Source organism: Falco peregrinus, chromosome 13 (assembly GCF_023634155.1).
Source record: "Falco peregrinus isolate bFalPer1 chromosome 13, bFalPer1.pri, whole genome shotgun sequence".
Classification (NCBI taxonomy): Eukaryota; Metazoa; Chordata; class Aves; order Falconiformes; family Falconidae; genus Falco; species Falco peregrinus.
The window spans coordinates 1,019,311-1,044,219 of record NC_073733.1 but is presented as its reverse complement, the minus strand read 5'-3'; the positions used below and the strand labels follow the sequence as shown (position 1 = coordinate 1,044,219).

General features: G+C 53.0%; 1 protein-coding gene across 1 annotated transcript in view; it reads left to right on the top strand.

Annotated features, from left to right (window-relative positions):
* The window catches only part of MID2 (midline 2), a 114,106-nt gene that overhangs the window by 12,868 nt on the left and 76,329 nt on the right, over positions 1-24,909 (top strand). Inside the window, exon 2 of the mRNA XM_055818183.1 lies at positions 12,149-12,870. Within this exon, the coding sequence (XP_055674158.1) occupies positions 12,205-12,870 (666 nt within the window). The 5' untranslated portion in view covers positions 12,149-12,204. The remainder of the gene's footprint in view (positions 1-12,148; positions 12,871-24,909) is intronic.

Here is a 24,909-nt window from a genome sequence, read left to right as displayed (position 1 = left end):
AAAGTCCTGGGCTGATCCCTCTACTCTGGTGGCGTGTCTTCCCTCCTTTTAAATAGTTTGTGTCTTTTTAGCTGAGGTCTGTGGGCCAAGTTACGCCAGTCTGGGTGCCTCTTCCTGAATGTGGCTGGAGGTGGGGGGGAGGGTGTGAAAGTCAGAAATATCTGCTACCTGCATTGTTTCTGCATTGGAGATTAATGCTAATTATTCCCCCATTGTCTTCAGTTCCTGCAGGAAGCCTTGTTTATCTTACCCCCTTCACCAGGAATGCAAGTGAAGGAGCCTGTGCAGATATATTTAAACTTTCACAAAGCAGCACAATAGCCTTTGAATTTCCCGACTCCGTGGCATCTGTCCTCGGAAGCATGGCCGTTGAGTTTAGTGGTTTGGGGCTGTGGAGACTGGAGCGGGCACTGGGCTGGGGCAGCCTGGCGAGGCTCTGGGCTGGCTTGCGCAACTGCCGGTGAGCAGCGTGTGCAGCTGGGATCTCTGCGGGGAGGATGGAATAGCCTTTTTCCTGCTGGCAGTGCTGAGCAACAAAATGGGACTGAAGCGACATCATCTGCAGCTTGCTTTTTCATGGGCTCGCGAGGCTGACGCAGCGCTGCGGCACACATACTTTTCGGAGTGCTGTCTGAGCTGCTGTCTGGAGACACACCATAGCCCTTAACAGGCTGAGATGTTGATGGAAACCTTGGTCCAGGTGGCAGCTCCTGGCCCTTCTGGAGCCATGCCTTACTTGCGTGGCCCCATTCCAGTTCCCTCCCTTCTCCTGTGGGGCTGCTGGTGCCCGGGAGTGTGGTGGTGGGAAGCCAGACAGCGGGCTGGCACTCTCAGGCTCTGTGCTTTTGCTGGGATGGGGCTATACCATGCAGGAGGAACCCCATCTTTGGTTGAGGATCTGTCTCCCAATAAATGTCCCTTCAGTAGCTGCCTCGTTGTTTGCACGGCACAAAGGTCCCAGGATACCACCAATGGTGGGCCAGCTCCGTGTCGTGCCACGCTCGCACTGCAGCAGCAACAGTTTCCTTCCCAGGCTTGGGTCTGTGCCTTCTCCTGTCTCTTTCTTGCAGTGGACTTTGCCGTGAGCCCAGCCTCGCCTTCGCTGTGGTCGTTTGTCAGCACCTTCTTAAACCCAGCTCCCCTGTGGGCGAGCAGCACCGGTGTCCTGGGGTGGGACTTGGTGGCCTGGTTGGAAATGCTGGAGCAGGGCTAAACCCGGCGTGGCTCGCGGGGCACAGCCCCTGAAAGGTGCTTTCTCATTCCCCAGCACGGTGCCAGTGCTGCAAGTGCTGGAGGGGGCTGCTGCTTCTCCAGCCTCCGGAGAGACTGAGGGGTTCACCCTTGAAATGCGCATCTCCACGGCCGCCCTGCTGCTTCAGGATCGGTGTGGGATTTACGTGCAGCTGCCTGTGCTGCCTCGCTTCTGGAATAGTGAAGGAGCTGAGCTGCTGCGGCTGGTGCAGGTAGAAAGCAGGGTGCTGGGTGGTGGTGTGGGGGGTCTGCTCGCTCTGTAGCTAATGGCTGTGGGCCCTGGCAGTGCCTGACATGCGATGTCGGTTGGGTCTTTGCCTGCAGCAGCTCTTTGCAGGACTGGATGCCTCTGTGTGGCATCCGTCTGGGGGCTAGAAGCCATGACGTGCTCTTGAGCCCAAAAGGTTATTACAAAGCCACCAGCTAATGCTGCACTGCATTTGCAGCCATGCCCTCCCCTTGTCCTTGCAGGACCAGGGGCCTCCAGCTGCTTGCAGGGATGTTGCTGGGCTGGAGCTGCATTGCAGACGGCAGCTGAGGAAGAGGGGAAGGACGCAGAGCTGCGGGGTGCACTTGGAGGATGGTTTGGATCAAAAAGCTGCTGCGATGTGTGGTCTGGCAGGAGCCAGCTGGGTGCGGGTCTTTTTTTTTTGAGGAGCTGCTGTTGCTGACACAAGTGACTTGTTTCGCTCGCCCACCTTAGAGCAGCAGCTGGCTGTGCTGGGCACCAGAGGAGAAGCTGTTAGACCCGGGTGACAGGAGAGCAAGTTATCTGCAGGAGAGGTGAAGGAGGGGGAGGGAGGTGGCAAGACGAGCAGAGGAGAGGCTTGGCAGGTGGGGGAAGAAGGATTTGCAGGGGGATGTAAGGAAGGGCTGCTGGTGCCAGGGCCGCGGGAGTGATGGACGTGCCAGTCTGGTGGCATGCTAAGTCGCCAGCTGCTTTTCTCAATGACGGCTGGAAGTGGCTCGTTGCATCTGTGCCAGCCTTGGGAAGGTGGGGCTGCTCCCACCGCTGCCGCAGCCCTCGGAGCCATGCGCCTGCAGATAGCCCTGGCTCCGGCACAGTGGGCTGGGGCTGCCAGCGTCGCCCCGGGCTCTGATGGTGGCTGCTGGCAGAGGGGCAGGGGCTGCCGGGCTTTGGCAGTGCCAGGCAGAGGCACGTGGCAGGGACAGATGGGCACGGCGCGTGGAGAGGGCTGCGATGGGCTGCTGCCTGCAGGAGGGTGAGCCTGGGTGATGCAGTCCCTGGTTTTACTGATTGCTGGAGTGCAGGGGGCCCTGGGGAGCTGTGGTGTTCAACAGGAATCAAAAGCAGCTGTGCTGCGCTCCAGGGACCTGCCAAATCGGAGGGGAACGGAAAGATGCCTTGCACCTTTTTGCATTCTGTTGACCCCCGGGCCAGTGAAAGAGGTAGCAGGGAAGGTTTCCACGCCGTGCCTGTGGGAATTGCCTCTCAAGGCTCTGGGAGGATGATGTACAGCATTGCTGTGTGGGGTTTCTTTGAACTGCTTCAGCTGCTGAGAAATCTGTACAGTGGGATTTCCCGTGTGTATGGCTGCAAGAGCTGGTGAGCAAATTGCAGGAAATCTCTCCCTGATCTGCCTTGCATGTCATAAACTCCAAATACGAGATCCTTCGGGAGCCTTTGGTGGGCACATGCTATGCTGAGGTCCCATGGGAGCGCTTGGGGAGCTGTCACCTCGCTGAGCACATTGCTGAGCTGGGCACCATTTGTAGGAAAGAGGTAAAATCCCTTCAACCAGGATGTAACTGGAGTGAAAACAAGTTTTGGTTGGTGCCTGTCTGACATCTTGGAGGTAAATGAGGTCTTTCCCTAGTGGAGAGTGTGTGGGCTTTGGCCCGAGCATCCTTGCCCCATGCAGGTACCCCAAGACAAGCTCCCTGGAGTTGCTTCTGCTCCCCTGTGAGCTCGTCCAAAATGTGAGTAGTGCTGGGCTCATGCCAAAGGCTTTGCCTCTATGGGTGAAGCATTCGGCTCCATCTGCAGAGGGCTGTCGTGGATGCTGCTGGGTTTGGGGTGCTTTCAAGGTCTCTGTGAAATATATATATATCTCCGATAAAGTGCCGTGAGGCTGCCACCTGATTCTGGTGAATGGGGAGCCTAGCTTGGTGATGGCTTGTATTCTTGTGCGGTCATAACTGACTACTTACCAATGCGATCTTTGTGCTTCATCCTACGCCGTAATCCTATCGGGCTAGGACTAGACAAATACGATGTTAGCAGCTGATGGTTTCACATTGGGTTAAAAACCCCTCCTAATGTCACGAGCTCTCCCCACATTGTGCTTCCCAGCCCACGGGAGTGTGGCTCATCATTTCTGGGCGAATCAGAGGTGGCTGCAGGTGGGAAGGTTTCATGCCATTGCCAGAACAGATAGTGTAATCAATTGATTTCTGCACAGCTGTAATAGTATTATTAGCCATCTAAAACAATCGGCTCTGGCGCTGGCAGGAGGAGAAGGATGGCAGGGTGTGCTGGGCGTGGAAGGTGCTGAGCTGGGGCAGTGAATTTGGGGGAGCGTTGGGGAGGGCCTGCTGGGGTGAAGGCTGTTTTCGTACCTAGGAGCTGCAGGGATCCCTGGGGGCTGGTGGAGGCTGACAGGGCTGCTTGACTAATGGAGAGATGTTATCAGGGACAGAAGAGGGAGAAAAGCAGGGGTGGAAAACTGAAGCAGCTGGGAAGGGAGCAGCTCTCAGGGCAGCCCAGATGGGAGCGGTGGCCAGGGGTACGTGCTGGACCGGTGATGCCAACAGCAGGGCTGGAGCACCCTGGCTTGGGGCAGTGACTGCCTGTTGGTTACTAAGGCTTGTGCGGAGTTTACACATTGGGAATAATCCCCTTTTTAGGACGGTGGGGACCCTGACCAGCACTAGTGGTGTGAGCCCCTGCAAGGGGCACGGACTGGGTTGCCGGGAGCCCTTCCCAGCCCTGGGAGCTCCACTCTGTCACTGGAGCTCAGGGGAAAGAGGGTGTTGTGATGAAGCGAAACAGTTTCATCCCATCAGTCAAGACAATGTAGGCAGTTGAAGATGAAATTCCCCAGGGGAATAAGGTACTGTGCAAACGGAGAAATTAAAGAGCAACAAATCACCAGCGTCCGGTGGGCGGCAGCCAGCTCTTCTGAAGGAATTTAACAATGAAGCAGCTGAACTGCCAGCAAAAAGTAATCTCTCATTAAAAGCAACTGCTGCATGGGAGCACAGCCTCTTTTGCTCCATCCTTAATTTAAAGAGGTACAAGAAGAACTGTGGGAATTACAGAGCAGCCAGCTTTATTTTAGCACCAAGCAAATTGGCTGAGAAAATAATTAAAGCTTATGTGGAAATGCCTGTGCTTCAGTGTGATAGATTAAGGACAACGCCACATGGCTTTTATACAGGAAATCCAGTTTAATCGGGGGTTGGGGTTTTTTTCTTCTTTTTTCAGCATTTTGATAAGGTGATTGGGGAGAGCGGTTGGGAGGTGAATTATTTGGATTTCAGAAAGCCTCGGACAAATTTGTGCAGTTATTAAGGAAACTGTTGAGGCAGGACTTGGGGGGGAAAAGCCAAATTCTGTTCAATTGTGCTTGGTTTTACTGGGAGGGAAGAGCAGGCGAAGGGGCAGGCACTGCAGCGGCCTGGCTGAAGGATGCTCTTCGCCATCTGGAGCTTTAAGCTTGAAATTTAGTGTTAAATATGCAGAGCAGCTCCACACGCACCAGCTTATCAAGGTTGCAAGTCAAGCACAGAAAAATTAGGTAACGCTAGGTCTAAATTGGCTGGATGAGCCTGATTGCCTTCTCTCTCTCTCTCTCTCTCTCTCTCTCCTATCTTCATTAGGTAGGAAGCTGGTGCTAATTACACAGTCAGGGGCTGTTTTTCCATTTCCCCCCCTAGGATCCCTCTTTCTCTTGGGATAGACCTGTGCCAAGGGCGAACTTAGGGCAGTTGATTGCGAAGGCTGATCTGGTGCTATCGGCAAGGTGGGGGAGTGGAGGGAGCACCCCCCCTAAAATTGGGAAGCGGGTCCCCATGCTGCAGGAGGGTCCTGCCTGGCCGGAGCGAGGAGCAACCTCTTGGGGGTTGGGATGTGGCTGCTGGAAGGGGTGTTTTATTTTTCCCTGAACAGGGATCCAATTTTGAGCTAATTTTCCCAAGGACAACAAAAAGCACCCAGACAACTGCTGCCCAGATTTTATATCCTGCTGTTGTGGAGCCAATTAAGGAAAGGGTTGCCTTTTTTTTTTTAAATGTTTTTGTGTGTGGGTGGAGTAACATAGCTTTTTTTAAGCCTCATTCTTGCACGTGGCTGAGCAATTTGGACTGAAGTTTTTCTGGGGAGTGGGGTGGGGTGGAAGAAAAAAAAAAAGTGGTGGTGGTGGGGGAATCACACTTGATGTGGAAAATACCACCCTGAGGAGTTGGCATTTCTCTGAGCAGGTCTCGAGAGCAGAGGTGGTTTGCAGTGTGGGGCTCTGCAGGGCTGGCAAAGCCCTGCCCTGTTCTGGTGCTGGGGGGAGACCGTGACAAACTTCAGGTGGACTTGGCAAACACTGGTGAAAGTGGGGGCTGGCCGAGATGAGGAGGGTGTGCTGGAGGGGAAAATGTGACCAGCCGATGTATGCTGTTGGGTTTGAAATTCTCTGTAGCGGTTTAGGAAAAGTGGGTGCTGCTGTGGCCGGCTGGGCAGAGGCTGGTGCTTGCTAGGCACTAGGCACCAGGCACCTGTCACCTGTCACCACAAACAGTAGCAAAGCCAAATGCTGAATGGTTCGTCAGGCTAAAACCAAAACAGTCCCATCCAGTTATACAGTAATTACATGCTGATGCCTGGAGAGCGCTGAGAATTGCATCCTAAATGAATCAAACCCGTAAGTCGTGGGGCTTGGGAAGTGCATCGGCACTCCCTGTGCCCTGTGTCTGGCTGTGGGCAGGGTGTCAGGGTCCACTCAGTGGACTCGTGATGGTTCGTTAACTATGATCTCAAAGCGCAAAAATCAAGGCAACCACGCCAAGGGGTTATGCTTCAATTAAACAGCACAATTTTATTGTTTGCCCGTAAAGCGGCGTGCGATAGGTAGAAAGACAGAAAGTGAATAAAAGGTAAAGTAAAAAGAAAAGGAAAGAGGTTTATAGCTACCGCCATGGGTCCAAGGCGTCCATATGGTCCCGGGTCCAGGCAGCGTCCCGCCAGTCCTTCCGATCGTCGTGATCCTTGGTGGGGAAGCTCTCCAAAGTTCAGTTGCTAAGAAGGCATCTTTTTATGCCAAGCAACACACCTTGCTCCTCCTCTGGTCCATGGACTGCCGCCAGTCTCTGCCCTCTCGAGCCAGGTTATCTTGCCCCAGAGGAGGGCAGCTTCAGACCAGGAGGCGTGTTCTTGTATTGTTTTCTGGTTCGTTGTTATGACCACGGTTGTGATCCATCTTCTGGACAGCTGTTATGTGGCCTTATTCAATCCCAGGCTGCAGGGAGCGGCATAGTACTCCTCGTACCGTGCAGTTCTCTTTCCCAGGGTCTTCGTGTCTTGGTGTCCATGAGGACCACGTTCCATCCCCAGGTCTCAGTTGGCAATGTTGAGACAATATTGTTCTCTTTAGACTGACTCTTACGCAGGGGTAGAAGGACGAGCTTCAAGAGGTAGCTGTGGCCAAGCCCAAGAGATTAAAAGAAATGGCAGCTGTTGCTTTTAAACACAGGTAAAATGTGTCATATTGATTTTTGGTACCCGAACTCCATGGCACAGGGCGTGCTTGGTGTGAATGTGTGTCCAGACTGGTGCGCCAGGACACGTGCGTGCCTGGCAGAGCAGTGGCTGCTGCTGATGTCAGAGGGTTTGCATTGACTGGGGGTGTTTATGCCTAGTGTTGCTTGGTTTGTCCCTATGGGAGGAAGAGGAGGCCTGGGGTGCAAGTGCTGTTCCCTGCTGCCTGGCCAGCATGGGGGCTGTGGGTGCCACCCAGCGGGCTCCCACTGCCCTGAGCGGCGGCTCTGGTGAGGATGCAGGGACCGCAGCCGTGCACATCTCTCCTGTGTTTGTCCTCTCTGTGGGTCGTTCTTCTTGCCCTGCCTGGCAGCCAGGAGGCAAAAGCGGGGGGGCATGGAGCAGGGGATGTGTGATGCCTGTGGGTCTGTGCACACCCCCAGCACGGGGAGGGTAGGTCACAGTGGTGTAGGTGGGTGCTTCACCCACGTCTCAGCCACTGTACTGGCTGGCAGACACCCACCTAAAGCTGCTTGTCATTGCTGTCGTGCTGAGCAAAGGCACGTCACAGGAAGGACGCTGCATGCCTCTGTGTGTTACACAGTGAGAGAAATCCCACCCAGGCCTTTCCACGGAAAAAATGTTTTTCTGTTACTGCTTTGTTAGCTGTTGCTTGTAGTTGCTGCCTTGCCTAGGGGCCAGTGCGAGCGTGGCTGGCCGGCCCTTGGGCACAAGTGACATGGGTCTGTTTGTAACCCTTGTTAATAGTTTATAACACTTATATTTAGGGAGTTAATGATTCTAAACAAAGCTGATTTTAATCTAATCAGCTATTCCTCGTGCCACGTCAATCCTGGACATCAAAGCGAACATCAAAGTGAGAGGCATGAAAGGCTTCGAAGGCAGCACCAACTGCTTTGCCCAGGTGCATCTCTTGAGCGAGCTTCCTCATCCCTGCTTTTGCTCCAGCCTGGCTCTTGAGGCCCCCTTCTCAGTTATCACAGATCTAAAGGATGTTGTCCCAGCAAGGAAAACAACATTAACGTAAGAACTGCCCTCAGGAACAAAGCAAAAGGCTGTTTAAACTTTTTGCATCTTTTCTACTCTGACTGCAGCAAAGCTGGACGCTTCAAAGGCGCTGGAGTGTGCGGCGCCTGCTCTGTGCGAGGCACTGGCAGTGAACATCTCTCGTGCCGCCCGGCAGGGGCTGTTGGGGAGCTTCTTGCACCAATCCTGATTTTCAAATTCTTTCCCTGATGCTGGTCTGACTCTGAAATGAATTATCTTCTTATCCTTTTCCTTTCTTTTCCTGTTTTTTTTATTTGTGTTTTGCTGGCTGGAGAGAATCTGTGCATGAGCTGGGGAGCTGCGGGGTGCTCTGCTCCCTGTGCCAGGGCTGTACGTGCAGCCAGGAGTGTCAGGCTCTTATGGCAAAGGCAGCTGCTCTACCTGGAGCATTGTAGCAAAGTAAGGGACCAGCCTTGACCCAAAGGCGGTTTGTAAGGTTTTAAAGTGTGAGTGCCCAAGAGGAAGTGCCGGGGAGCTGCCCGTAGCTGCAGTGATGGTGCTGGGGGTGTTAGGGAAGTGCAAGGGGAGCCCCCTCGTCCTGCCAGCTTTGGAGCATGGTTGGGGAGCCCAGCAGCTCTGGCTTGCGGCAGGGGACGGCTGCCGCTGAGTGTGCGAGAGCTGCTGGGCAGGCGGCCAGGCGCATTTCCTCCCCACCGCTTTCCCATGGTCAAGATGGGCTCCGAGGCTTCAGAAAAGCACCAGGAGCCGCAGAGAGGAAGCTGCTGGGAGCCTTTGTGCTCCTCAGGTTTTTTGGGTGCAGCTGCTTTTCCGCTGTTTCTTTCTGGGGAAAAAAAATGAGTTAAAAAAATATGTGTGCAAGGCTGCATTTGGGCAGGCCTTGATAAGGTTGCTGCAGCATTAATGTATCTAAACATCTAGTAGCTTAATTCTATGAGCATCTTGAGCAGGTGGTAGGGAAGAGCTCAGGATCTCCTGCAGGCACTTGCAAATCCTATTTTGGGCAATTGGGAAGTGGTGGTGTAATAGGCAGGGGCTGGTGCAGGCGGGTCCCAGCAGGGAGGGGATGATTGCCATTTGCAGGCACTGGAAGTGGCTGTTGGCTGGGGTGGGCAGGCAGAGCCCCCAGCCATGGTTGGGGATGACTGCCAGCATCGCTTCTGGCAGGGGCTGGAGCTGGCCCTGGGGCGCGCTGCAAGTGCTCTGAAGCTGCTTGGTGGGAAGAGGTAGATTGGAAGATACCTGCAAAAGGTGGGATCACTCCTGCCCTAGTGGTTCCTGGGCTGCAGGTGCTGGCTGGCCCCACTGCCACCTGCCCAGCCTGCCGAGGGCGCTTCCTGGGGCTTTCTGCTGCCCAGCTCTTGCTTCTGCTGTTGCATCCCATCCACAGTTAGATTACAGACCCTTTTGGCAGGGTTTTTCCTCTTCTACCTAAAGGGGAGCCAGTGTACCCTGCCCAGGGTGTTTCTGGAGTGGGAACTGGGCTGGTCTGGGCACCCTGTTGCTTCTCATCAGGTTGGCTCCTGCAGCAGCGCTAAGGTGGGGGAGCAGCCCCTGGCAGGGACCCCTTGTCTGTGATCCCAGGGTGGGCATCGCAGTGGGCATTGCTTGCAGTCTGACTCACCGAGGGAGATCTGGAGGCACTGTGTGTGTGTGTGCACGTGCGTGCTGGGTGTCGGGCGTGATCTGGAGCATGGGCGAGCAAGGAGAGGCTGAATCCCATCCGGTGTCACTGCATGTCATCCAGCTGCCTCCCCTTGCCTTTGGTGTGGCGTGGGGTAGGGCAGGTAGGGCTGCGGTATGGCAGGGAGAGGCTCCACTCCTGGGCTTCAGGGCATCTTTGGTGGGAGAAACCAGTGTGCAGGTGCAGAAAGGCCATGCTACCAGCCCAGCGAGTGGTGGGACAGGCAGTCATCCTCAAACAGGGCTCACTCATGGCTCATGATGCTCTTAATGGGATGTGCTGGAAGGGCATGGCCATGGGTGGAGGCTCTGCTACCCAGACCTTGACTTTGGGTGTTTGTTTGGTGTCTATAGGCAGCAGAGCAATGCTTGGCTCTCAAACCTGGCCCGTCGCCCATCACTCAAAGCCTTAACTCGTGGGTTTGTGGGAGTGGGATGCGATAATGCCCAGCGCAGTGCTGCTTGCGAGCGAATGAGATGAAGAACGCTCTGTGGGTTGACGAGGGATTGCTGGGCCTGCTGCTGAATTCGGGGTGCGGGAGTTGTCACCGATGATGGCTGCTGGTCTGTGGAGGGACAGAGGCAGTGACATGCAATAGGGATGAAACAGCCAAAGAAGCCGGGCAGGTGGATCTGGGGAATGACAGTGTGCTGTTTCCCCTGGGTGATTGCTGCCACTGTTTGCCTCTTCCTGACTTTGATTTAATTAGAAAGCAAAGTCTCATTCCTGGTGAAGGCTGCTGGGATGCGGGCTGGAGAAAGGAATGCACTTTGGGCTTGAAAAAGAGGCGATTGCTTAGGGCTGGGCACCCTTGTTCCGGGATTGCCACCTGCTAGCCACCCAGCTTCACCTCTTCCACCTCCAGGGCACAAGCACCAAAGTTCCAAGCTGTTTTCCTTGTAGGCATCCCCCTTGCCAGAGGCCGTCTTCTTGTGAATTTGGAAAGAAATCCCCAGCCTGCCCCTTCTGTGCTTCCTGGGCTGGGAACTGTGGCCGCCCAGCTTGTGCTGTCCGCTCCAGGGTGTGCACCAGTGCCGAGCATCCCCTTGCTGGCTTGGCTCCAGCTGTGTGGCCGGACCCTGCCCTGCTGCCCCTTTGCAGGTAATTAAACACTCCCTCTTCCTGGCGGGAGATGTTCCCAGCCGGTGCCAAGCCCAACCAGCAGCGTGCTCGTTTGGAGCAGAGCAGCCCCTAAGCGCTCCCCTCCACCGGGTCGCTGAGGGGGAGCAGTGGGGCTGATCAATTGATGGCTTGTTTGCCTCTCAAGCAGAGCAGAGCTGGAGGCAGCGGGGCTGCCGCAAAGCCCACCCTGTCCCCCTTCTTGATAATCAGCCCTCCTGCTAATTAGTGGTGAAGCTGGGGAGGGAAGCATGTGGTTTCTCTCCTTAGCACCTGCCAGGCTGCTGTTACTGTCCCCTCTTGTTCCGGAGATCTGCCAGAAGCTGGCGTGAGATCTGGAGGTGGGCTCGCAGCCTGTGCCCGTGGCGCGGTCGCTGGGTTTTGATGAAGACGGGGCTGCTGCCGCCCGCTCCTCCAGCACGGGGGAGAGGCAGCTCGGTGGCTGCGTGGAGGGGACAGCGTTCGGGAGCGTGCTGTGGTGCTGGTGGAGGCAGGCCAGCCACTCGCCGTGCAGCTTGGTGCTCTGAAAGTGGGAGCTTGGAAACACTGTGACAGCAGGTTCGGTTGCTTGCAGAGAGCCTGTTTCCATCATGCAGAAGAGGGGATCTAAAAATACGAGCTTGTTTGCTGCCAGCTGGAGTTGATTTGGGCATCCCTGTTGCTGCTGGAGTGCAGCGGAGGACAGCTGAACTGGGAGCCTGCAGACTGTAATTTTGCTGCTCTTCCTTCCCTGCCCCGCTCTCGAAAGGCAATGGCTGGGGGAAACACGGAGCAGGAGGACTTGGAACTCCTGACCCACTTTGCTCAGAGTTTCCAGGACATGATTCGCCTTTTCCCTTCACCAAAAGGAGACGGGACTGTGTAGCTGCTAGGGGAGATACTTAGAGGTTTGTCTTTGCTGTGCAGCAGAGCCTTTATGTGTGGGAAACCAACGTGGCCCTCTGCTCCAGTCTTGGGCAGCACTCACTAAAAGAAACACGAATCATGTGATTTCTCCTGGTTTTGTCTTCAGCCTCTCTGTGCAAGTCCTCTTCCCTGGCTGGGTTGGCAGGTGACCAGAGGAGCTTGTTGCTGCCCCTTCTCCCTTTCTCTCCAAACAGCTCTCCTGTTCCACAGCATCTCTGGGCACTGGTCCGAGCTGGTGGCTCAGCTCGCTGGGATGGGATGGTGAGAGGCTTCAGCCAAGCCAGGGTGCTTGCATGAGCCTGGCTGGGCTGTAGCAGCAGTGTTGGGGTGCAGAGTGCGTTGGGGGTGTTGCAGAGGTGATGTGTCTGACTCCCCCAGGCTCCTGTTTCTAGTGGAGAGGAGCTGTCCTGGAGAGCCGCTGTCTCATGATGTCTCTCTGTTCTCCTTTCTCCCAGGTACCGGACCGCCTTCCCTGGTTTTTGATGCTGAATCAGGATAGTTTTAACTAAAGATGGAAACACTGGAGTCAGAATTGACCTGCCCAATCTGCCTGGAGTTATTCGAAGACCCTCTCTTGCTGCCGTGCGCCCACAGCCTCTGTTTCAGCTGCGCCCACCGCATCCTGGTGTCCAGCTGCTCCTCCAGTGAGTCCATCGAGCCTATCACCGCCTTCCAGTGCCCCACGTGCCGCTATGTCATCTCCCTCAACCACCGGGGCTTGGAGGGTCTCAAGAGGAATGTGACCCTGCAAAACATCATTGACCGCTTCCAGAAGGCATCCCTGAGCAGCCCCAACTCCCCCAGTGAGAGCCGCCGTGAGAGGACGTACCGCAACAGCCCTACCATGTCTGTGGCCGGCGAGAGGATCGCCTGCCAGTTCTGTGAGCAGGATCCCCCGCGGGATGCCGTGAAGACGTGCATCACCTGCGAGGTGTCCTACTGTGACCGCTGCCTGCGGGCCACCCATCCCAACAAGAAGCCCTTCACCAGCCACCGTCTGGTGGAGCCTGTGCCTGATGCGCACTTCCGAGGACTCACATGTTTGGAGCATGAGAATGAGAAGGTGAACATGTACTGTGTTGCTGATGACCAGCTCATCTGTGCCTTATGTAAACTGGTGGGCCGCCACCGGGACCACCAAGTGGCATCCCTCAGCGATCGCTTTGAAAAGCTGAAGGTAAGCAGCCGTTGGCGGCCGCAGTGAGCCCATGGGCCAGGCTGTCTGTAGGGGCTCATGTTCGCCGAGGGATGGCTCTTGGAGCAGAAGCTGGTTCCAGGTGCCCCAGGTGGCATCCGTTATTTAAGCCAAACAGCTCCTGAAAGATACGTGGGCTGCAGGACGCAGCCTGTGGGCTCCTCCGGGGCCCTGGTCCCAGGAGGCTGGGCTGGGTCTCGCTTAAACAATTAGAGCAAAATCATTGCTAACTTGTTTTTCTCTGGCTGACGTGTGTGCACCAAGCCCAGGGGTTGGACCTTCTCCCCACATGGCCGACAGCAGCACATCATCAGGCACCACGGTGCCCTGGGGCTGTTGCCCCAGGAGTGTGGCTTTCCCCTGGGGTTTGTCCTATCCTTAGAGAACTGGAGTGGCAAAGAGTGGCCTGGGGGGACCTGCAGGCACAATTCCCCAATGCTGTTGTGCTCGGACTGTGTCTATTCAGCTCTTGGAGGATGGGAGCAGGATGGGTCGGACTGTGGGCATTTCCTTTTGGAAAGCTGCTCTGCAGCTTCCAGCCCACAGGCTGCAGTGTGTGGGAACCCTCCTGCTTTCCATAAAACCTCTGCTGCAGGGTTCACCCATGCTGGAGGACCGCTGTGCCCTGAGAAGTGCTCGGGGGAGTGCTTTCATGTTCTCCTCAAGCCAGCATGTGCAAAGCTTTTCTGCTGTGAGAGAGGAGCGGGCCAGGCTCTGGGAAGTAATGGGATATGAGTGGGTTGGGAGCAGCCCTGCGGAGAGGGATTTGGAGATGCTGGTGGATGAAAAAAGGGACATGAGCCATCAACGTGCACTCACAGCCCAGAAAGTCAGCTGTGACCCAGGTGCATCACCAGCAGCATGGCCAGCAGGTCAAGGGAGGGGATTCTCCCTCTCTGCTCCGCTCTGGTGAGACCCCCGGGAGCACTGCACCCAGCTCTGGGGTCCCCAGCGCAAGGAGGACACGGACCTGTTGGAGCGGGGCCAGAGGTGGCCACAGAAATGGTCTGAGGGCTGGAACCCCCCTGCTAGGAGGAGAGGCTGAGAGATCCGGGGTTGCTCAGCCTGGAGAAGGCTCCACGGGGAGACCTTGCTGCGGCGTTTCAACATCTGAAGAAGGGCCGAGAGAGACTTTTTACCAGGCCTGTAGCGACAGGACAAGGGCGACAGTTCTGACCTGAAGGAGGGCAATTCAGCTTGGACATAGGGAAGAAACGTTTTTCGATGAGGGGGCTGAGGGACTGGAGCAGGTTGCCCAGAGAAGCTGTGGATGCTCCATCCCTGGGACTGGTGAAGGTCAGGCTGGGGGGGGGGGGGGGGGAGGAGGGGGTTGGGCATCTTCATTCATCTAGTAAGAGTTGTCCCTGCCGGTGGCTGGAGGGTTGGACTAGATGGTCTTCAAAGGTCCCTCCCAACCCAAACCCTTCTGTGATGCTGCAAGGCAGTGATGGAGCTCCACTCTGCTTCCCGAGTGCCCCAAACTCCTCCTCTGTCCTTCGCCCTCCCATGGGATCATGGTGCTTTGGCTCTATGCAGATCCCATCCCCGGAGGGGCTGGTCTGAGCAGCCCTCTGTGTCTCCCAGAGGTACCATGTCGAGGGAGGGTGCAGTCTTGTGGAGGAGGTGGCTGGAGGCTGCCCAGGATTTGGAGGCTTCTGAAGAACCCCACCATGGTCCAGTTGCCTGGGGTCTCCCTTCCACCTGCTTCTTGCTGAGACCAGTGTTGCCAGCAGCAGGGAGCATCTTCTCTACGACAGCCCATGTTCTCTGTCCTAATTTCCCCTGAGCTGAAGCTGCAGAAGCAGGCAATCATTCTCCAGCCCCCTTCACTTGGAGCACGTATTGATCTGAACTGAATTACTGCTCTGCTGCTCTTCAGGTAGGAGAGAGCAAACTTCCCAGGGATCCCTCTGGAGTACTTTGAAGCTTAATTTTTATGCAGTGGCTGTGGTTGTACTGAGTATTATGTGAACCTGTATGGACGATATTTGACCTATATAAAGTTAGAAATCCCTCTCCCCTGTGCATTCTGTGTGAGTCTGCAAAACGCTTTTTAATTCCTTAATATTAAAAAAAAAATAATATATAGCTGGTCCCATTAGAGGTTGCGTTGGTGAGGCTGTAACTGTGGCAGCAGTCATATTCCTGTTATAAGTGTTCTCATGTGTGTTCAGCTGCTTCTTCCTTGGCCCTTCGTCCCTTCATGTTCTGGTCTTGTTCTGACCAAAAAATGCTTTTCTTGGCTGTTTGTCGTCTTAATGTTTTGAACAAAATCAATCCATCTGCTCTTGTGTTTAAGGGCAGAAGAAATACTTCTATCACTGTAGCAAAAATACAGAAGACTTTTTTTTTAATGGGTAGACCAGATTATTTTGTTTCCTCCCTTTTTTTTTAAAAAAAACCAACTGATGCCTGGAAAGAAACCTTTCTAGATGTCCAGTTTCCTGGGTGGGTTTCCTACCTGCCCTTCTCTAAAGTCTCCCAGACCTGGTGTGACATGCCCAGTGACATCTGCAGTAGCAGGAAGAACATAATTGTAGGTTGTCCTGTACTTTATTTCTGTCTCTCCCTGTGTTCCAGCCATCGGGTCTGTCTTTTGGTAGGTGCTGCCAAATAGCATCGGTGCCAGTGCGTGCCTGTGAAGCGCCTGGGGTCCGTGGTGGCTGATGTTTGCCTTCAGACCTTCATTTGCTTGTCTTGTCTTTGCATCACTTCTCACCTAAGCTTCCCCCAGTGTGCAGAGCAGTGCCAGCAGCCTGGTCCATAGTCCAGGACATTCTTTTTCCATGAGGAAATGTCTCAATTAGCAAATTGGAAACCTTAGAAAGAAATGACCATGTATGTTTGCACACAATAAAACCCAGGGATAGAAATTAAAACCTCTTAATAATTTCTCCCTAATCTGGCCCATGTCAGCCAGCCAGGCATATTCATCCGAAGACAAAAACCCTTGACAACCTAAATTGCTTCTTCAACCAGCCAAATTTTGCGGGTTGCCAGAGCACTGTTTTTTTCTTCCTTTTTTTTTTCTTTTTTTTTTTTTTTTTTTTTTCTTATAAGCAACAGTCTTAAGTGATTTTGGAGGAGGAGGGAGGATCTCCTATGCTGGAAACATTCTCTCTGTTCTTTTCATCCTGTCCAGGTCCCCATTTGGCTGCAGGAGCCGCAGCTGAGTGGGGCAGCAGGGAGAGGGCGGCTGCGGGAGGTGTGCTTTCCTCCCAGGCACGACCGCTGCGTGGGGGCACCTTGGTCTGTAATCCTCGCCTCTGGCTGCACATCGGTTGGGCTTTTTTTGGATGGCTCTCTTCCTAATGCCCTACCTCTGGTGCAGCTATTGCATGGGATTGATGCCAAGTTTTACCAGCAGAGTCAATATTTTCATTAGTATTTTGTGTTGTTTTCCTCATATGGCCTCAGTCTATAGTTCTGACTGCGATGCATGCTCTGGAAATACTTGCAAGTATCTGAAATACTTGAAATTATTAAAAACATTCTGGGATGGGAGCACAGGTGGGATGCTGCTGCCTGGGAAGCTGCTGCCAGTGGGGCTGGCTGCTCCCCATGGCAGCTGCCTCGCCCCCAGGTCTGCCCGAGGATCCCCTGTGCCCCATGGCAGGGCTCTACCTCATTCCTTTCTCTCTTTCAGTCATTAATCGGTGAGTTACGTTGCAGCCAGCCTGCTCTTAAAGATCTGTGGTACGCTTGGGCATTGAGCAGTGAGCAGTTGCTCTTAATCTCTGGCTTTGATCCCATAGCTAGAGCAAGCTGGAAACGCCTTTCAAGTTGGGTTTTTTTTGATGGAAAATTGGGTTTTGAACTGAGTAACTTCATTTTGTCAAAAGGGCTGTGCTTTCTACAAAAATCTTTGGTGTTTTGGTTTTTTTTTTCTTTTTTTTTTGCCCCCTCTTTAGAAGAGCTGCATGCCTGAAAACCATACCGTTGTGTTTAAACCATAACCCATCCCCCGGCACTTGCCTTCCCCTCCGAGTTTGTTTCGAATCAGAAATCTCTAGTGTGCACCTGCAGCGTGACTTTCCCGTGGACGCTCTGCAGCAGTCTGTCCATACCATATTATACACCCCATGGTGTTTTAGGAAACATCTTTAATCCTTTTTAACACGTTATGGCTTTTCTTTGTGTGCATCTTCAACTCCACTTGTTTATATCATAAAGAAGCTGGAAAGGGCGAGCAGTTTTCCTGAACTGCAGTAAATCTGAGTCATGAACATTGCTGTGCCAAGGTCTTGGGTCTGGTCTGTGGCTGCTCACGTAATGCCCGTTAGTTTGGAATAAAGTAGTTCTTGCTCTGATACTGCTGCTCTTTGCCAGCACATAATTCTGCACCTAGTTCTTTGCAGCCCAGGAGCTGGTTCATCCATAGGGGCAGCCCTGTTTGCCATGCGCGTCACCTCGGACGTCGGCCACTGCTGCCAGCTCAGTCAGCTGTTGGCAGAAATGATGCACACGCCAGGGATGCTGACAGTGTAGGATGAACCACAGTTATTTCCAACCCTGGCCATCCAATGTTGCTAGATTTTCTGTGGCAAAATCATCTACCTGTTCTTGAGATGATGGAAAGGGTTATCCCAGCTCCCTTCCCCTGTGCTGGGACTCACAGCTGGCCCTTGTTGTGAGATGGGAGCCTGGGTCTGGGAGCATCTGAATTTGAGAGGGGAACACATGGGATGCCACACAGGATGGGGTGGAGGTTGAAGCGCTGGAGTCACCAGTGTGCTGTGGGAGCATGTCCAGCAGCTTTCCAAAGCTGGGATGCAGTGGTATTCTGCTTCCCCGGGAAGGCTCCATGCCCAGAGTTACCAGCTACGGAGAGCGCAACAGAAGGGAAAAATAGTCTTTGGTTTGTTATAGAGTGGCTCTTCTCCAGCGCTGCACTGAAGTGCTTGGAGGCCTGTGGCTGTGGACGGTGAAATAGCAGTAGCACCCTGCCAGGCGGGTGGTGCAGGTGAGGACAGGCGAGTTGGTGATGCGGGAGGGACCTGGAGGAAGGGCAAGAGGCGTGATGCTTTCAAGGGGTTGGATTTCTGCCCATGTTTTCTGCTTGCTTTGAAGTTTCGGCGTTTGCTAGTAGCAACCTTTTTGAGTGGGTCCTGCCACAGTATGACCCGTGGTGCCGAGACCCGTGCTGAAATACTCATTTGTAATCCTGCGCTGACAGACACTTCTCAATCAGAAGTGATTGCCTTGTGCTGCTGCTTTTTGCTCATTTACAGCTGCAATGGGTAGAGAAAGAAATGCTCCTTCCCTTCTCCCTCACCAGGCAAGTTGGCATTCATGTGAACATTCGCCCTGGTAAGGGGGCTTAGGCATCTCTCTCTGCTTCAAGCTGGCCTGCCCAGCCAGAGCCTTGAGAGAGGGCATGTGCCAGGCTTTTCAGGCAGAGGCTGGGCACGCTGCTGGTCAAGGCTTTGTTTGGTGACATAATTCCATTGGCACAGAGCAAGGTGGCTCCAGCACCGTCTTGGCTTTGAGGCAGCACCCGTTCAGCTGGGAGAACCTGGTGGTGCCTTCAGAAAGCAGATCTAGGTTAGCATTGCATATCTGAAGGCATCTTCCTATCTCTTGTCCTCTTGCAGCTCACCTTAAAGGTCACTGGCTGCCCAAAACTCCCCTAGCATGGGCTCCTGGGGTGCCACCTATGTGTGTCTTTGCGTGTGCTTTGTCAGCCTTGGACTACTGCTCCTGCCAGGTTGCTCAGCCCTTTTCACGGTGGTGAAGCATCCTATGGACTGGGTTCGCTTGCTGGCAGCGTTGGCCTCTGCTTCCCCAACCCAGCGGGCAGCGCGGGCACTCCCACTGCCTGAGCCTGGCTATGAGTAGTCGAAGTGCTTCAGGATTTTGGTGCGTGTTTTCCATCTCTGTGTGTTCAGGAAGGATCAAGATGCTGAATGCAATCAGCGGCAGAGAAGTCTGTCAGCTCGGCTTGCTAGCTGAAAATCGACATTAAAAGATTAAATTAAAAATGTATGCAGATTAAGAGCAAAACTAATGGCTTGACCTAGATAAAGCAGGCGCCTAGGACAGCAGCGCGTTATCTGCCGAGTAAAATCTTGGACAATTATAAATTCAGATTGCTTGAAACTTGTAATTACAGTCCTCTGTGGAGCGCTGCCCTGCCCCGTGTCCTGCCTGCGCCAGCAGTGCTGCTGCTGTGCCAGGGCTGGGCAGGGGTTATGCTGTGCAGCGACTCCTGCAAGGGAGAGATTACAGCAAGAAAGGCTTTGACTGAAGAGCTCTGGCTGGCTCCTCCCGTCTGTGATTTGTGGTGGAAGGAGTTTTCAGAGGAAGGATTTTGCCTTAATTATTCGCTGCTGTCCTTCGCTTCTCCATCTGCTCTGTTCCCTTTGCAGGAACTGGCTAAGGGCTAGCTCAGAGGAGGCTTTTCCTTTGCTGTTGCTGAGTTGTTTCTAGATTGACAGGCTGGAAATATTAAAAAAAAAAAAAAAAAAGGTGTTTTGTAACACTTCTATATCTGCTCTTTGCTAAAGGAAGAGCAGTAAGGTGGAAGGCCCATCATCTGTTATGCTTCTGAGGGGTGCGCTGCCTCCAGCATGTTTATGTGAGTGGGGCTCCGGATTAAAAAAAACCTAAAAATTCCCTGTGCTAGACAAATTGTGTGCAGAAAAGCTGATTGTTATTCAAACGCTCTTAAGCAAATGGTGGCATAGAAAAATGGCAAAAACCCTCACCTTCATGCTGCAATATAGAACTTCTTCACCTTGGGACTCGTGAACATGTTCTCACTTGCCCTGTGAATCACTGAGATTGCTGCTTAATTTATCATTTACTGTACTGCCATGGGGCTAAACTGAATTTTTATATACATATGTATGTATATTTATATATATTTCCTCCACACAAAGAAGAGTTAGCTGAGAACAAAGGTTACAGTTGTGACTGCTGTAACTCCTACACAGAACACGAGGGGCTGTTAGCAAAAATACAGAAAGCTCTGGCTGTGCTGTAGCTGGCGGCTTCTTTACCCTTAACCAGCAGCAGATACGCTTCTGCTGTGTCTCTTTGAGACCTGCCTAGAGAGGGAGATGCAAACCCAGCTGCGGCTTGCTCCAGCCCAGGTTTGCAGCAGTGGGAGCTGGAACCGCCCTGCTGCTTTGGGGACCCTGGCAGCATGGCACTTGGTCACCGGCAATGCTGCAACCCCTGCCACACTGGCGGAGTGGGGCTGAGCCCCTCTTGGCCACAGCCCTGGCTTAGCCACGGTTCAAGCTTGCCTACAGTGGTTGCAGTGCTGGTGCAGGCAAGTCGATCCCTTGGGGCTGTGCTGGGGAGCCAGGTGCTGGCACCACAACCTGCCACAGCTTTGGGACCATGAGCTGGGGCTGCAGCTGCCCAGATCATCAAGAGGCACCCTAGGGCAAGCAGAGCCCCTGCCTTCACCTGCCAACTGGCTCCTCAGCCTTACCTGCCGCTTCTTTTGCTTTCTGTGCACAATTCCAGGCATCTCTGCTCCCTAGCAAGCTCCTGAGACTTTTTAGCATTGGCTTCTTTCTCCTAAGGCAGGTAGTGTGTGTGTGGGAAGAAACACAGAGTGTTTTTATTGTTATCTTGGGCTGAATTTGTAATCTAGTGTCTGTTATAAGTGATCTCTCTGAGCAGGGGGGAGCTGTGGTCCAAAACATGGTCCCCAGCATAGGGTTATCGTCCCCATCACTTTGCAGTGGCCCTCAAGTGACTTGCAAAGCAACAGTCATTTAACAGATGTTGAGCACGGGCAAATGAGCATCTTGCCTGATCCCTGATGCAGGTGAAGGCCTTTGATCATCTGCCAGGCTCCCCTATCAAGTGACTGCCCTGGCCTCCATCTGGCAGTTCAGTGTGCCCTTTGGAAGCCGTGAAGCAGGAGACAGTTGCTGCTTAGGGCTTGGATGCCAAAATTGGAACCACTTGAGGACCCCTTCATGGGAAATTGCAAAAGGTCCTAGGAGGTCTGTCACTTCTGCGTGAGCCAAGGGCTTCTGCAGCCATGCTCAGCCCTGTGGAGGGGATGGTCCCCAGGACATGGCATGTTCTTCCCATGGAGGCGGAGGCTGCTGGGACACAGGGAAACTCCATGCACTGGAAGCTGTAGCAGTGAAGATGAGGCTGGCAATAAATAAGGCTGAAAATACAGCTTGGAGCAGTGGCCCTGCTTTCATTTTTTTTGGTATGCCAGCAGGAAGCATCAGGGATGCAGGGTGGACTGCGTGTTGGTCTGTCTGCCTTGGAGCTGCTGCCCAGTGTCACAGGAGCCCTGAGAGGCCAGAGGAGGCTCGCGAGCATCTCTGGGGCTGGAGACATCTTCCTGCAGCCTGGGCTGCCCTTGCTGCTTTGCTCAGGTTTCACTGAAAACAGCGACGTTGTGCGTTGGGGGAGCTGCTGTGGGTGTCGCGCCGGGGTGGCTGGCAGCATGGCACTGCTGCAGCAGAACGTTTGCCTGTGGAGCACAAGGCATACGGAAACACAGCATCTTCCTGGCTGCTCTGCCCTGCAGTAGGAGAGGGATCAAAACGTGGCTTGGTGTCTGATCAGCTCCCAATTCACATTTTCCATTGGCACGGTAGGGTGTAAGTGGTGGTAGCTGCTTAAGTGCTGTTGGTTTCTAGGTCATGGGGACCAGCAATCAGCTCTGTGTGCTTTTATTTTTTTGTTTTGGTTTGGTTTTACCCAGAAATCTCCTGAGGACAGCTTTGGTTATTTTTTTATTATTATTATTAAAAAGAACTATTATGGGTCTTGAGATAGCAGACCTGAGAAGCTGCGTTGGTTAGCTTAATCTCTCGCTTTTTCCACAACTGCATTCACATCCAAGATGATTTCAGTGTTACTATCTCAAGAGCAGCTTGAGCTGGAAAATGAAAGTGTGAAGCTGTGCAAAAATCATTTGATGGTGCTTTGTTTGGGATGAGGCTAAAATCTCCAGCCTTCGCGTCCTGTGAGATAGCAGGCTAGAACTGAAGTCTGTGGAAGAAGCAAGATGGGAAGCAGGTGAAGTTATTTTTAAATAACAGGTGTCACCTTCTTTTATTAAAGTCCCCCCTGAAAAGTGCCTTAATTTCAGAAAGTGGCTGGTGGCCCATCTGTTCACCTGTTGCATCAGCCTCAAGGAGTAGGAAGTGATGAAAATGATGGTTAAGGATATGAATAAGTTTCACCCTCGTTGGGCTTGATAAACAGAAATTCATTATTCTTATCAGCTGTGTGAACGTGGGGACAGTGGGGCATAGGAGCTGGGGATCATATGAAGCTGTGGGCGTGGGACACTGCTGGAGAGGATGTTTGTGGAGGCTGGTGGGCTTGGAGAACTGACTTGTTTTGGGAAGATAAAGGCAACAATGAGCGTGCTGTTGGCCTTCTGCCTGCTGCTGCTTAGCGCAGACCCCGTGGTTACGGGATGTGGCAGAAGGTGAGCGGCTGTGCCTGGGGCAGTAAGGTCAGAGGAGGAAGGAGAAGGCAGGTGTGGGGTGCCAGGGCATCAAGACAGCAGCTTCTTGCTTTGGGAAATGTCTCACTTAGGAATTTGCCAGCTTTTGGTGGGTGAGGTACTGCCAGGAGCGCCAGACAGTGTCTTCCATGTGCTGGCTTTCGGGATGGGTTTCAAAGGTTGCAGCTGACATGAATGCTGCATCTGCAATCTTGCAGCCAGCCTGCTGCAGCCTCCCACCTTGAGGGCTCCTCCAGGCCTTCGGCATGGCAGCAACAGAGCATCGGATATGCTTTCAAAAGCACAAAGAGGAGGAATAAAAGTCCCTGAACCTTCCTGCCATCAATGTTGGTAACATGCTCATGATGAGCTCATGTGAGCCCTGTTTCTTTTCATGCCTAAGGATGAGGCTAGAGGATGCTCAGACCACGTTGTCACTTGCAGGGACACTGCTAGCATCTCCATGCTATCCCTTGTGTTCCTTATGAGTAGTATTCGCAACGGTAGTTTGCTTTTATTTTAATTAGCAGCAGTGGTCAGACAAGGTTTTGAAAGTATCATCAGGCAATGCTGAGGGATGCTCAGCTAGTCTAGGGGCTGCTGTGCTTCTGGTGCTGCTTTTCCTGTTGGACAATGGCACGTGTTGTACCAGTGCAGTCTGCGCTTTCTTGCTGGGTACCCAGCTGAAGGATGCTCTTTGAAGATGTAAACTTCTTCTTTACTCTGTAAACAAACAGGGCTTGCAATGGGATGTTTCCACTCCAAGCTGCCCTGTGGTGCTTTCATCAGGGGGCTCACCGGCAACAAAAATGCATCCCGGTTACTGAAGGGGGATGGGGAATTTCTTTAGCAGAAGTTGTTGCACGGGTAAATGAGAACTGAAAAATTTATGAGCATGTCAAATTGTACAAGTGTGGCAGCGCCAGATCGTTAGGTATTAAATTCTTCCTTAACTGTATACCTTATGATGATTGACTCTTACATGGTGATTAGTTGGGTGGGAGTAATTCTTGTGGAGGTGCTGCTTGTGCGTCCTGCCAGCACCAGGCAGGACATGGAGGGAGATGCAGGTGCTGGAGGTACCTAATTTCCTGCTCAAGAGGGCTGCGGAGGAGCTGGAGTGTGTTGCAAGGGAAGGGGCTTTCTCCCTGCAGCAAGAGCCTGGGCTTTATGGCCCTTGGTGAACATTTGCTTGCTCACATCCTACACCTTGGGGCTTGAAGACTGCCAAGAAGGTTCACGATGAGCAGAAAAAAGTCGCTGGTCCTTGCTTCCTTGGAGAGGGATCTGTTCCTGTGTGCCAGGAGGAGGGAGACATGGAAAAGAGCAGCAGGATGCCAGGGAGCAGATGCCTGGAGCTGGCCTGTCTGCGCTGGAACCTCGTTGCTGCCTCTGACCCGGCTGCAGCTGCCTTCCCGAGACCGTTGGCTATGCTGGTGCCTTGATCATCTGGATGACAGTCTGGCAACCTCAACCCAACACGGACTTTGGGAGGTGCTGTGCTTTGGCTGCGCCAACAGGTTGTGCTCCTAATGCTGTTTCACACAACTCTGCCAGGCGGTGGTTGCTCTGGGCCTGAGAGACTATGTTCAAATGCTGCAAATAATGATATCTTAAACATCTGCAAAGTCCAGCTGTGGCTTTTACTGGGCTCTTCAGCAGCTGGCGTGGTGTCTGTCAGACAAGCTTATGTGTGCGGTGACAGGTTTAGCAGTTGAGTTTTTGGTGCTCCTTCTGGAGAAGGGGAATGGTCTCTGACATCTAATACTTAATGCTGCTTTCCAGCATAAATGAATCTATGCCAGTCCTTGAGCCATGGCCCCGTAGTCTTTTCAAGCCAGCTTATGTTCCCATCAAACCTAATGTTTGTTCTAGTCATCCTTTGTCCTGTGATTTAACACATTCCCCCCCCCCCAACAGACTTGTTAACAATACAGATACTTTTATGTTGTAGTTTTCTATATAGCATCTCTCTGGGTACCTCAAATCTGTGTTGTCTTTTGCAGTTTCTAAATTCCCATTTATTCCTGATGCTTCTCTCCATGTTCTCTTGCTGTTGCTCTGCAATACAAACTCTTTCACAGAAAACTTATCCCCTTGCATGGTTTCCTTCCCAGAACAGGTACTTTTGTTTCCTGAAACAACTGCAAGCCATTATCTTTTCAAGGCTTCTGTTTTGTGATGTTTTTAAGGGTGTGAGCTGGACTTCTATTCTTTTAGTTCTGCATGAATAAGTTGTGGGGTTTTTTAAATAATAAAAAGAATTAGTGTAACTCCAGGTCCCATGGAAAGTCTCCAGCGGTGGAGGATTCCCTGCATGGGAGGTGATGCTCCGCTAGCTGAACAGTGTTACCTTGTGGCCTGTCACCTGGGGAGCTCTTTGTTGGGGTGCTGGGGTACATTTTCTGCTTCTTGCTTGCTCTCCTTGGGTTCCTGTAAGATGGCTTTTCTCCTTGCAGATCTGAACCTTGCTTGAGGGCAGGATACTATTTAAGACTGTCTATTCTCAGCTGTTCTGTAGTTCTCTAGCTTCCAGCAAGCTCGTGCTACCTGTGCCTTCCCCTGCCCCCTTCTTTTTCTGA